The sequence below is a fragment of the Phyllostomus hastatus genome, unplaced genomic scaffold (assembly GCF_019186645.2).
Source record: "Phyllostomus hastatus isolate PE091 unplaced genomic scaffold, TTU_PhHast_1.1 phas_scaffold_93, whole genome shotgun sequence".
NCBI classification, from domain to species: domain Eukaryota; kingdom Metazoa; phylum Chordata; class Mammalia; order Chiroptera; family Phyllostomidae; genus Phyllostomus; species Phyllostomus hastatus.
The window spans coordinates 9509653-9522991 of NW_025334042.1; the positions used below are offsets into that span (position 1 = coordinate 9509653).

The following is a 13339-nucleotide window of genomic DNA, read 5'->3' on the forward strand; positions in this document are numbered from 1 at the left end:
AAAGTCTGTCTTTCTGGAGCTCATTTTGTAGTAAGCAAGGATTTTCCTGTATTAGGAAAAGACTTGGATCAAACCCATTACCTTTCCCAGGCTTATTTGAGGTGACACCCCCTCCTTTTTAAAAAAGTTTTCTAGTTATTCTTCCTTATACACAGAAATTAAAGTTGCACAAAGTAGATTTCTGGGAAATGTCAGACAATGTTTACACATGAGGCCAATATCTAGTGGTGAAAAAGTTAGTAAGAAAGTTATATCATTCTCAGCTTACAGATGAAGTATGGGACTAAAAGGTACAAGTCAGGTTCTTAGGGTTGAAAAAATAGGTTGCTTCTTCACCAATACCAATAATACAATGGCAAGCTCTGAAACTTGTGATATATAAAATTTGCACAAGATATATAAAAATATTAATCAAAATGGAATATAATATGAAGAGCTGTATTATTCTGTGAGCTAACATGCATTTCTATAACAAAACAAAATCTTAAAGCTGTATAGAATTTTGAGTTTTTTCACTTGCTTAAAGTTCAAATAATCTAACAATTTAAATTAGCATTCTATTCTTTGTTTGTAAATATGTTGCTGAACATAATAAATAATATATAGTGTTGAAGGAAATGCTTACCATAGTAGTTACGGAGTAAACTTCAATTCTATAAATGTATGGCTCTTACAAATCACCTAAATAACTGGTATCTTTGTCATTTCATAGTATATTTTTATAACATGTATTTTATGTGACTAATACAAATTCAAATATACTAAATATAAAAAGGGAGAAAAATAAGGAATTCAAATAAATGATATGGGGATTTTAAATTTTCAAATAAATGGTTGATTTTAAATGCAAAGGCCCAAGAAGTAATTAGAGATAATTTGCCAATGCATCTCAGTAAAATTTATTTGAAGCATTTTAAATGAAAATGTATCTAACAAAAGCAGCCATGAGAAATTTAACCTCTAAATAAAATGTTTAGGATGAAGCTATAAACTAGAAAAGACTGATAATGAAAATTCATCACTACCTAGCCTCTATATTAGTGAGTCTTTTATATTGTCATTCATAGCTTAGTCCTTCATTAAACACATTTGCTGAGAGTCAAAGGTGGCTTGGTCTCATTTGGGTAAATCTTTCTGTGATCTGTTAGAAGACATTATTGTGAATATGTTTAGACAAACAAACATCTAATAGCTCTACCTACATAATTCCCCAAAAGTCCTTATTGTCAAAATAATTTAACCTTATAGAATTATCATTTGTTTTTAGAACTCATATATGCTTTACATTCTTTATAGTCATTATTAACTAGGGAATTTCTCAAAAAAACTAAAATTTGTTTTATTTTTTTGTTCATGCTCATTTTATCTCTGTTGCTACCAGATGTTACTTATATATTTTATAATTAATAAATAATATGAAGAATTTATTTCATATTTAACAGAAAATTAACAAAATCCATATTTAACAAACCATATGCCCAACACCTTATTCATACAGATGCATAGTTCTATAATATTTAACCTTGTGCACAATTTTTAAAGCTCATGTAGTAATTAGATGCTGTATAGCAAATTTTCAACATTAACTAAAACTTTATTATATCATTGAGCTACTAAAACATTTTGTTTTAAAATTTTTAGCTACATCAGAGTACTCATTAATCAACATTTTAAATATAAATTTTCTTAGGTTCCAAAAATATTTTAATTCATGCAAAAAAACAATTCATGCTTAACAGTCAACATGTTAAACTAATAACATTTTCAAGATTCTATAAAAATCCAAAACACAGCAAAACAAAATGTGAAATTTTCTCTAATTCTTGGGTGGTCTGCTGAAGAAAATTTAGCTTTATATAAAACTATAAATTACTGTTAAATCAGCTATTTGGATAGAAGATAAGTTAATTTATGAAAACTTGTTTTAGTTTATAGCAAGTCTACACATGAAAGACAGTTTCAATGAGATGTCCAAGCATAAGGAGGTTGGAATCCTATTGAAAATGGAAAAAGGTTTTGCACTCCACAAATATTGTTTGAACGTAATATAAGCAGAAAAATTTGTGGTTTGTAAATCCATATGTTCTTAACTGGATATTTTTTACATACTTTTGTTTAAGTTTTCACAATGCACCTATGTGCTGGTATCAGTGCCCTTTCCTGCTGTGAAAGAATGTAAATCTAGTGCCATCTACTGGAAAAAGTGGATACTATTCAATCAATTGCAAATTATTCTGTGAACAATGTGAGTTGAAATGTCTATGTCTATTTTTAAAGAACTACTTATCTCTTTTGTTTTAAAGTCTTACCCCAGAGGATTTTTAATATAATCAAATAGGTTAGATAAGAGGAACATGTAAGAATGGTGAAAACTGCAGAATAGAGGGCGTTAATTTAAACAAGCAGGAGAGAATTCCATTGGTGATTATCAATAGAAAAGTCAGAAATACTGTGTTCTGATCAGTTTTATGTTGGTTTCATGTGTATCTTTTGTTTTTTAAAGAGATCGTATTTATTTACTTTTAGAGAGAGGGGAAAGGAGGGGGAAAGGGAGGGAGAGAAACATCCATGTGTGAGAGATATATTGATCGGTTGCGTCTCACGTGCCCCCAGCTGGGGACCTGGCCAGGCATGTGCCCTGACTGGGAACCAAATTGGTGACCTTTCGATTTGCAGGCCAGCACTCAATCCACTGAGCCACACCAGTCAGGGTTCATGATCTTTTAGAACACAGGTTCTGAACTTACAATCAAAGAGTCCTCTCTTAAGAGTTTCAGAATATTTAACAAAAAATTTGAAATTATATGAAAAAGTGTGTGTAGTACACATATGTAACTTTTATCAAGTAACCATGGAAATGGTTCATCTTTTCATGACAAAAAAGGTTTTTAAAAAATTAAAATAGAAAGCCAAGTATTTAGTAGGTAAACAGCATGTTGATAACTTTATTTCTTAAAAGGTAAACATAATATCAAATACCATTAATGAACTACTGCCAGCACAAACTTAAATAGTAAGTAGTACTTCTTATTTATGAATGTTGCTTTAGTACAAATCTCCTTACAAACATTTCCTCTTTACAAATGGAGAATTCAGAGCATAACAAACAATATTAATTTGCTCCAGATAAAAGTGGTCAAATGAGCCAGAATTTTTAATTCTCATAATAAGCATAACAGGCATTTATTCCCTTCCTCAAACAGGTTATCTACCACCAAAACTCAAACTGTTTGAGAAAAAAAGTAAAAGCAAGTCTGAATAATATGCACTGAATCTGTGTTATTTGTTATCTGTGTAGCTACAATGTGATTCAGACCTAAGACGTCCACCATGTTGTATTAATACCATGAAGTGAAAGAAGAAAAACTGTTTTTCACTCAAAAGACAACCAAACTATTAACTTACTTTTAATCTTCCCATATAAAAGAGCCTCAAATAAGTTTGTATCTGTTATAGCTATCATTTCACCTACATGCAAACTTTCTAAATGTTTATTCACTCATTTAACAAATGTTTATGAAGTGCCAGGCACTGTGCTAAGCTCTAGAGCCACAAGTCCCTGACTAAGAGAGAGTTCTAGTTACATAGATTATATTCTATGACTTACAAATACCATTTGCAAAATATCTCTAAGACCTCCAACTTCTACATTAGAAAAAAATTACCACTAAAGTCAAGTAAGAACAACAACTACATATTATGTGTATGATGTTAGAGAAGACTATAATTTATCCCAGTAATTAGTACTATGTAGACAAATACTCTTACTTGGCTGAAAACTACCATGATAACTAGTCTAAGCTACAATTAGACTAAATTTTATCAAGCACTGAAACTATGTATAAAATTGTGCCTCTTAATCCCTCCTCCAATAGTGCTCCAGGCTTGACTAGAGTAGGACTCCAGTGCTCAAACAGGAAAACAGTCCTGCCCTCCCATGCCACCCAGCAGCCTTCTCTGTGAATTTCCAGCCATGGATTGGTGCTGAGTTTTCAGATTTGTTTTAGCTAAAGCCAAAAGTAAAAGCAAATGACAGTTAAGAAAGTCACAGAATTTCAGAATTTAACAGATTATCTCATTTGAATTTCTCATGTTAAAGATAGACTAAGATCTGGAGAAGTTTACTGATATGTTCAAGGTCACAGAAGTTAATTACAGAGCTGTGGTTAGAGTTTTCTGACTCCTATTCCAGTGCTCCTTTTAATACATAAAAGAAACTGTTCCAGGATATTAAGAAGAAATTCTGAGAGAGAAAAATTACCTTTAATTACAAACATGAGTGAACCATAATTCAGATGCACTTAATAAGCTCTAAATTAAAATTATGCTTTATTAAAAAATAAGAAGGAAGTCAAAGCTGAAAAATGATAGATCACTCTTCTGGGATGTGGCCTTCATACAGGTCAATCCAGTTATAATCAACTTTGAGAGACTGTTCCAATTATTTTTTAGTTCTGGAATTATTTTGTATTGAATAATACCTGAAATTAGTAGAGTACTGGCTTGGGAGCAGAAATCTTTTTGATTTACAGAGATTTTTGTTGTAATGGGTTTTGACCAGGAATAGTAAATTAAAGCAAGATTTCAAACTTTCACCTTAATTCCCTATATCTCCAATTTTGACCTCATCCCTCCCTACCTGTACAAAGTAATAAGGGCTAGAATTCCCATTAGATTTTATTTGTATTTTCAAAATTGAAATAGTTTGTTTCATTATTGTTGAACTTAATTTCTTCAACTTTTTTATACTTCTACAAGTAAAATCCTGTTTGATAAATAGATAAAGATTTTGCTAATATTCATTACAATGTAAACACCAGAAGACTGACTTTGATAACACTTTAAAAGTAAGTGGTGTTAACTGGCTAAGGAATTAGAGAATACTGTGCTGGCCAATTCATTTATCAAATTAAAATGGGTTTGCAAGCCAAAAAGATGGAGACTTTCTCAGGGCTTCCATAAGTACAGGGTAAGACTAACAGAAATGTGTTGTATATTCACACGATTTGAATTTCAGTTCATTAGGATATATAATTAAACTAAAGAGATCAAAATGACATACTAAAAGGGTTATTTCTCAAACATAAAGTGCATTTGTGTTTCCTATTGAAAATACTGAAGTGCCTGGCTGGCATAGCTCAGTGGATTGAGCGCGAGCTGCGAACCAAAGCATCGCAGGTTCGATTCTCAGTCTGGGCACATGCCTGGGTTGCAGGCCACGGCCCCCAGCAACCACACATTGATGTTTCTCTCTCTCTCTTTCTCCCTCCCTTCCCTCTCTAAAAATAAATAAATAAAATCTTTAAAAAATATTGAAGTGAAAGATGAGACAAACTTAAATGTTTTGAAAAGTCTATTGTACTAGAAAATTACAAATACAGATAGATATAGATATGTATATGTCAGTTACATATACATATAGTGATACATATATGTAATTTAGTGAACATTTACATATGTTGCTTGCTATCTGCCAGCCACTGCTCTAAGCAGCTTTCACACTGTAATCTATTTCATTCTTGCAGCAATCCTTTCAGGTGAGTATTATTATTATTCAAATAATAATACAAATAAGGAAGCCAAGCCACACAGCTAAGTTAAGTGGCAAAGCCAGATTTCAAATCCAGTCAAACTCCAGAAGTGGGGTGATTAAGCACTGTATTATAATGATTACTTCTTAAGCCTTATCAGCTTGTTAATTTATCTTTGAATCATTTTGATATCAAAGTTTAAACAAATTTATATATCTCAGTTAAAGAATTTCATTATGAAATCCTTTAATATATAGTACATATAACAATTGTAACATGAAAGGTTTTTCATTTATATGTAACCATGTATTCCTGAAAAAATACCCAACATGTGAGAACACCAGCATAGTTTTTATGAATTTGCAGTACACAGAAGAGGCTAAGTATTTACAGAAACGATTGATTAACGGAGTATTCCTCGAGATATGACAATCACAGAATTAAAGGATTTCATAATGAAAAACTCCACATGGCACAGGGACTACATTGGTCAATATTCTCCCTCAAACTCACATACAATTCAACAGATAAACCTTGTCAGTCCTACAACCTGAATCACTATCTGATCCATCCGCCTTTCCAAAGCTGATGTAATGACCAACTGTTAAGGCCCCCAGCATTTCATGCGTCCCTCCAGCCTCAGACGCCTCCAGCACATTCCAGTGGCAGTGCAGGGGCTTGGCTGGCTGGGGGAGGCTCTCTGGTGGGGGCCCCCATGCATTAAGCTTCATTAGCCTCTCATGTCACCAGAAATAGACATCAAACCTATTTTCTAAACAAAAAGATGTTCACTATTCAAACACAGCTTTAAGACAAATGCCTTATCCCCCTTTCTAATCAAGTGGCCATCCCAGTCTTCTTAAAGAAACATCTGGAACCAGCACTGATCTTCCACCATACTAAATCAGTAATCATAAAATGCAAATCAAGTCATGTCATTCCCCCTTTATCTCTTGCCCAAGATTTAAATTCCTTTAAACATCAGATAAGATGTTTCCTCATGTGGCTACCTTTCTTCCTCACCTCTACTACTTGCCTCACCCAGGCAAGCAAGCCATATTAAATAGTCTCATTTCTCTAAACATACCTTGCTTTTTCAAGCCTTGATATTTTGCCCATGCTACTCCATACGTTAGAACTGTCCTTCCCCCTCTTTGGACCCTTTGCTAACTGCTGCTCACAGACTGAGTTCAGCTCAAACATTATATCCTTAACGAGGCCCTCCTTAAACTTCAGAGAACTTCCCTACCTTCCAAAATTTCTTCCCCTAAGGAAAGAGCTAGGACCATCCTCATTCAGTTCCCCCTAACATCCCAGGCATAAATGCTTTTGGCCTAGTCTTAGCACAATGTGGTTCAACAGTGCTCACACACTCCACGTCCATCCTGTACCAGCTAAAGCAATCACCTGGGTCTCGTTCATCACTGCATCCTCACTGCTTCACACAATGCCTGGCACTCACAGTTAATATTCAACGAATGTTTAATGAGTTGGAATTAAATTCTCTACACAAAATAGTAATAGATGTATGTACATTAATAGAAAACATAAATAATATTGACAATAAAGTTCACAGAAAATATCTGACCATTGTGATTTTCATAAGAAAGTATTAAACTTATACAAGCACATAATGAAATTTTGGACTTCCATGCATAAAATCACATTTCTTAAAAGAGTGTTGGTTCTAATTTAAGAACCAGTTGACACATACTATATTAGTTCTGTTGATTTGGTAATTGTTAAGTAGAACATTTTTTCTTTTTAACTATAATAACTAACTTTATTATACTAAAGTTGTTCTTTTTCATTTTTTCTTTCCTAAAGGAATGGCCACATGTGAAATTAAAAGGATGTCATTATCCTTTAACAAGATGAATGTCTTATTTTGTGTAATTTGGAGCAGTTTCTTATCAAGACTGCCAGCCTCTTATGAACAACATTATGATTTTCAGATGTGTAGTGTGCATTAAAGAACAAGAAGATATCGTGAAATATTAGTGACAATTATATTCTGAGCTAGGGAACTGCACAATGTTTCCAAGGGTTGTAAGGATTGTGGAAATGAATGTTACTCAAAGTAGAGTGGTGATTTATAACCAATTTCCGTCTTCAAATTAGGGCCCAAGTAAAAGAAAACGAAATTTGGCAAAGCATTATGGTGTATCATTTCCTGCAGCAGAAACACCCACAGGGACCAGTGCCCTCACTAGGTACAGTACAAGAAGCAGCAACCTGAGGGAAGCCCACAGGCTCGCAGGGACACTGGCTGGCTCTTTGTCATCAAATGCAGCAGGTTGAATGCAGACATCACTGTGATATCTTCCCCAACAAAACGAGAGGCAAAGAACAGGGGCAAGAGCTGAGTAGGAGAAAAAAAGAAAAAAGTTAACACATCACAAATGTGAAGCACATTCATGGCACAATTCATGGTTACAGTTTTATCTGGAACTGAACACATATACACAGTGCTAATAAATTTCAAATGCCTATTTTTCAGATGGTGAGCTTACTTTCAACCCAGGATTATTTATATTTTATGAATAAAATAGACACACTATAATAGTGTAAACTGTGAACCCATTTTGCATGCAGTTCAGAAAAGAGATGAACTTTGTAACAGTTGAAAGGAATTAGCGTTTACTAAGTGCATACCATGTGACAGGAACTGTCTGGGGCCTAATAAACACATTGTATCATTTCATTCTTGCAATAAACCTAGGAGGTAGGTTTTATCCCCCAATAAATATGTGAGGAAATCGAGGCTCAAAGGTCCAAGGGCACAAAGCAAATAACAAATGAAAAAGGATTAGAAAACCCTGTTATATCTACTGCAAAGCCATGTTCTTTCTTTACACCACACTGCTTTCTTCCAGCAATTTTTGCAAATCGCCCTCCCTGGAGAAGACTGTAAAATATTGTAAGATTAAGAGATTTCTTTTATTAGAGTTTCATTTTTTGTTAATAGAGAGCCAAATAACCTAGGGACAACTAGAAGACTTCACTTTAGAAACAATGTTAAGTTTGAACAAAGCATAGTGAATACAAATTTTTCATTTGATTTCATAGCTTATAATTTCTAGGTCTATTCCGTGAATAATATTCACAACTTAGTCTTAAAAGTGGTGAAAATATTTTTTAAAGTTTTTCAAAATGAGTCATGTAAAAGAATCTCAAAACTGTGTGATAAACTTTAGGAAAAAAGTGCAGTTAGTGTTTAAAGTTTTGTACAATCTTTCAGTTATTAAAGATTAACTTCAAGTGAAGATGGAAAATAATAGATTAATATTAACTTCTAATATTTTATTTAAAACTGGCATTGCAAGTGACCTTAACCACTAAATTTCAAAAATGGATATAAAATTAATGTCTACTTCATTTCCTGACCCTTATCCCCCCAAAATAAAAGCCTGTTCCTGGTCTCTTCTGACCTCCTTGAAGAACAAACACATAATAAACAGTAATATATTTTACCAAATCACTCTGGAATATATCTGACAAAAATCTGCTTGTATTAACATGCCTGAACTCTGACTTCTCCAAACTAAGCTCACTACAAAACTAAAACATTTCTGTGTGACTAACTGGAGACAAAAGAGAAGAAGAGGAAAGGTAAGTATTACAATGCACAGCCTGAAAGAACCATTAAATGTAAATAAACATGCCATTTTCACGAGTGATTGCAGAGCAGGGAAAAGAGAGCATTCCTTTGGAGCAGACTACTGACTAATAAAAGATCAAAGGTCTATACCTCACAACACTATAAATAAAAATGTATTTTTTCCTTGCAACCTTCTTTGCAAGGAATAAAGTGTGCACGGTAAATGTAATTACTTAGCAAAGCTGCAGCCTCATTGTGCTCCTGCAGCTGATCATAAAACGTCTTCCTATTCTGTTTCATCAACTGCTGTACCAGGCAGCCTGCACGCCTACCGATGGCTGCAGCCATCTGGCTTGTGTCAAAGCCAGCGCACAGGAAGAAAGGGAGTGATGTCACTCTGCAGGTCAGGCAAAGAACAAAGATTCATTCTACAATTAAAAGCTGAGGGCCTCAAATACCACCGGGGGCCCTCCAGCATGATATGACTGAATGATTTAATGTTCAAATGCTGTTGCATTTATTTTTACCCAAATAGCCAGGGCTCCATCTAGTGGCAAATTAGTTTTGCCCAGTTTTCTTCAAAAACAAGCCCAGATAGTGCTGCATTAGCACCAATGAAGTAGAACAACAAAGTGATCAACAACTTTTAGAACAGCATAGTCTTTTTACACTGAAGAATACGAAAAGCTTGATTTATCACAATGTTCTCCATTTTCAAATCTTACAAAGCATGCATTTCATAGGTTAGGATTTGATATGACCCAAACAATTTTAATGCTTTAACTTTAAATATAGTGAAAAAGCAGCTATTTCTGCAAAATGCATGCAAAGTGACATTACTTACATACTGTTCTAAAAATATGTAGCTGAGATGTAAAGAATGGATACTGCACCTGGGTACCTTAGTAAAATCCAACTCAAAATCTTATACCTTCAAAGAACAAAAGAATCACAGTTAAAATGACTCTAACATGTGACACCAAAGCAACTTATCTCTACAACAGAAAAAGAAATCTTTTTATGCTTAAATGATTTAACAAAATTAATTTTTGTAGTGTTTTGCACTTAACTTATGTTTGCAGTAAATGAAGTGAAACATTTTGGCAAACTGATCTAAAAGACAGTATGTATCTGCATAAAAGAAGGGTTATTATAATGGATGTGTGAGAGCTACGGGGTCAGATGACCTGGGTTTGAATCCTGGCCCTGACCCTAACTAGTTGTTACTACCTTGGGCAGGTAACTTATTCTATCAATGACTCAGTCCCCTCAACTCTAAAGTAATTGGTAAAAAGGACTTGAAACACCCTTGGTACATAGTATAAGCTCAGCAAATGTTAGCTATTATTATTGTTAAGTATATAAGTATTGACTATATTTTTAAATTAAAGAATTAAAATTTTCTATCAGTCTACTTACTTATACCCAATCCTATTTAGAATTAGGAGACCATTCTCCAAAGACAGAATCCTATTTAGGCCAGAAAACTACTCTTTGACAGGTTTCCACAGTAAATTATCCTAATAAAAACAGTAGGATAGAGATATCCTAACAATAACAGTTGATGAAACCCTCAGCGTATGGCAGGCACTATTCTAAGCCCTTCATATTTATTAGCTATTTTAACCCTCATGGCCTTATAAGATACATATTGTCATTTTCTCAGTTTTAGATGAAGAGAGAGATACAGGAAGGTTAAGTAATTTGCCTAACATCTTACAGCTAGTAAGGAGGAGGTCCCTTAAATAATTGGACTGAGTGCTTTAATAGATTTGAACCCAGGCCATCTAGCTCTTGGGCCAGTGCTCTTGGCCACTACACAAAAGCCTGAAGTTGTACCAACCCACTCTAGGTAATCTGCTTCTGCTTACCTACTATATGATGTGGCTGATGTAAGGGCTCAATTAATTCAAGAAGAGTATTTAAAGATTCTCTTCCTTAGCACTGAGTAAAAAAAGTAGGGAGATAAGTAAAAAGTTGGAGACATATTCAGATTTCTAGATTTGAACTTTTTGTTTCCACCAGACTGTAACTTCCCTTTCTCTTTCACCTTCAAAATTGTTCTCCAAACTCCTTGGATACACTTTTATGATATCTCCTAAAGGGTCCACTTAAATCTACCAAAGCCCAACTATGTTGATGATATGGACTTTTGAGGGCCAAACTGACAGTTCTCCCCTGCTCTACAAAAAAAATTCAAGTTTCAATTTGTTAGCTTTCTTCCCACTGCTTTCCCTGAGCTGCCTGGGTGAGGACAGAAGTGAGAAATTACCCTAGTCTAAGAAGGGTCCAAAGAAGCTCATGCACCTGACTGGTGACAATGTTTGGTGAAAGAATTAGCATTGAACACCATATAGAAATCAGTACTAACCAAGGGCCACCCAGAACGTCTCTAATTCTCCAAGTTTATCTTCAACTTCCTCACTTTTGTACAGATAATCAACATTCTTTTTTGTCAGACACATGACTTGTGCATCTTTATAATTTCCCAGAATATCTAGCACATCATTTTGAAAATATGTGGTGTTAAAAAGCACTGGTTGAACAATCTTAATAAGCATTATTACACTATGTGTTCAGAACAGAATTAGATTACATGATTGTTTATAATTCTCTGTTTAAAAGTTTTTTAATATATTTTATTGATTATGCTATTACAGTTGTTCCATTTCCCCCCTTCACTCCCCTCCACCCTGTACACCCTCTCCCACCCGCTTCCCCCCTTTAGTTCATGTCCATGTGTCATACTTATGAGTTCTTTAGCTTCTACATTTCTCATACTATTCTTACCCTCCCCCTGTCTATTTCCTACCTACAATCTATGCTACTTATTCTCTGTACCTTTTCCCCCTCTCTCCTCCTCCCATTCCCCTGTTGCTAACCCTCCATGTGATCTCCATTTCTGTGGTTCTGTGCCTGTTCTAGTTTTGGTTAGTTTCTTTTGGTTTTGCTTTAGGTGTGGTTGTTAATAATTGTGAGTTTGCTGTCCTTTTACTATACGTGTTCTTTTTATCTTCTTAGATAAGTCCTTTTAACATTTCATAAAATAAGGGCTTGGTGATGATGAACTCCTTTAATTTGACCTTATCCAAGATGCACTTTATCTGCCCTTCCATTCTAAATGAGAGCTTTGCTGGATGGAGTAATCTGGGATATAGGTCCTTGTCTTTCATGACTTGAAATATTTCTTTCCAGCCCCTTCTTGCCTGTAAGGTCTCTTTTGAGAAGTCCGCTGACAGTCTGATGGGAACTCCTTTGTAGGTTACTGTCCCCTTATCTCTTGCTGCTTCTAGGATTCTCTCCTTCATTTTTACCTTGGCTAATGTAATTATGATGTGTCTTGGTGTGTTTCTTCTTGGGTCCAACTTCTCTGGGACTCTCTGAGCTTCCTGGACTTCCTGGAATTCTATTTCCTTTGCCAGATGGGGAAGTTCTTCTTTATTATTTGTTCAAATACGTGTTCGATCTGTTGCTTTTCCTCTTCCCCTTCTGGTACCCCTATAATTCGGATGTTGGAATGTTTAAAGATGTCCTGGAGGTTCCTAAGCTTCTCCTCATTTTTTTGAATTCTTATTTCTCCATTCTTTCCTCTTTGGTTGTTTTTTTCTTCCTTCTGGTCCACTCCATTGTTTTGAGTCCCAGTTTCCTTCCCATCACTATTGGTTCCCTATGCATTTTCCTTCATTTCTTTTATGGTAACCTGCATTTGTTCATTTAATTTGCAACCAAAATCAACCAATTCTGTGAGCTTCCTGATCACCAGTGTTTTGAACTGTGCACCTGATAGGTTAGCTATCTCTTAGTCACTCAAAAGGATGAGTTCTGGGGCACTGATTTGTTCTTCTGTTTGAGCCATCTCTCTCTCTCTCTTTTTTTTTTTTTTTTTTTGGTCTGGTCGCTCCTGTTAAGGTGAGGGGTGGAGCTCTAGGTGTTCACCAGGGCTGGGCACCCCAGTCGCTAGATTGTGACATTGTATGTGGGGGTAGAGTCGAGAGGGAACAATGGCAGTAGCTCCGTTTTCTTGGGACCTCAGTCCCTTCCCTGGGATCCTTGGTTGCAGCACTCTGCCCTGCTCCACAATCGCCATCTCACTGGGTCTACCAGCTGCCTCTTGCGTACTCAGGGTCCACCCGCTGCAATCTTGCGCACCCCAAATGCCTTACGAGCTCCCGGTTGCCTTATGTACCCAATTCTCCCTGTTTTCCCT

The 13339-nt window shown here is 35.1% G+C and overlaps 1 protein-coding gene across 1 annotated transcript in view; it reads right to left on the reverse strand.

Annotated features, from left to right (window-relative positions):
- MSRB3 (methionine sulfoxide reductase B3) overlaps positions 1–13339 on the reverse strand; it is a 171116-nt gene that overhangs the window by 126584 nt on the left and 31193 nt on the right. The window contains 1 exon segment of the mRNA XM_045829719.1: positions 7767–7893. Within this exon segment, the coding sequence (XP_045685675.1) occupies positions 7767–7893 (127 nt within the window).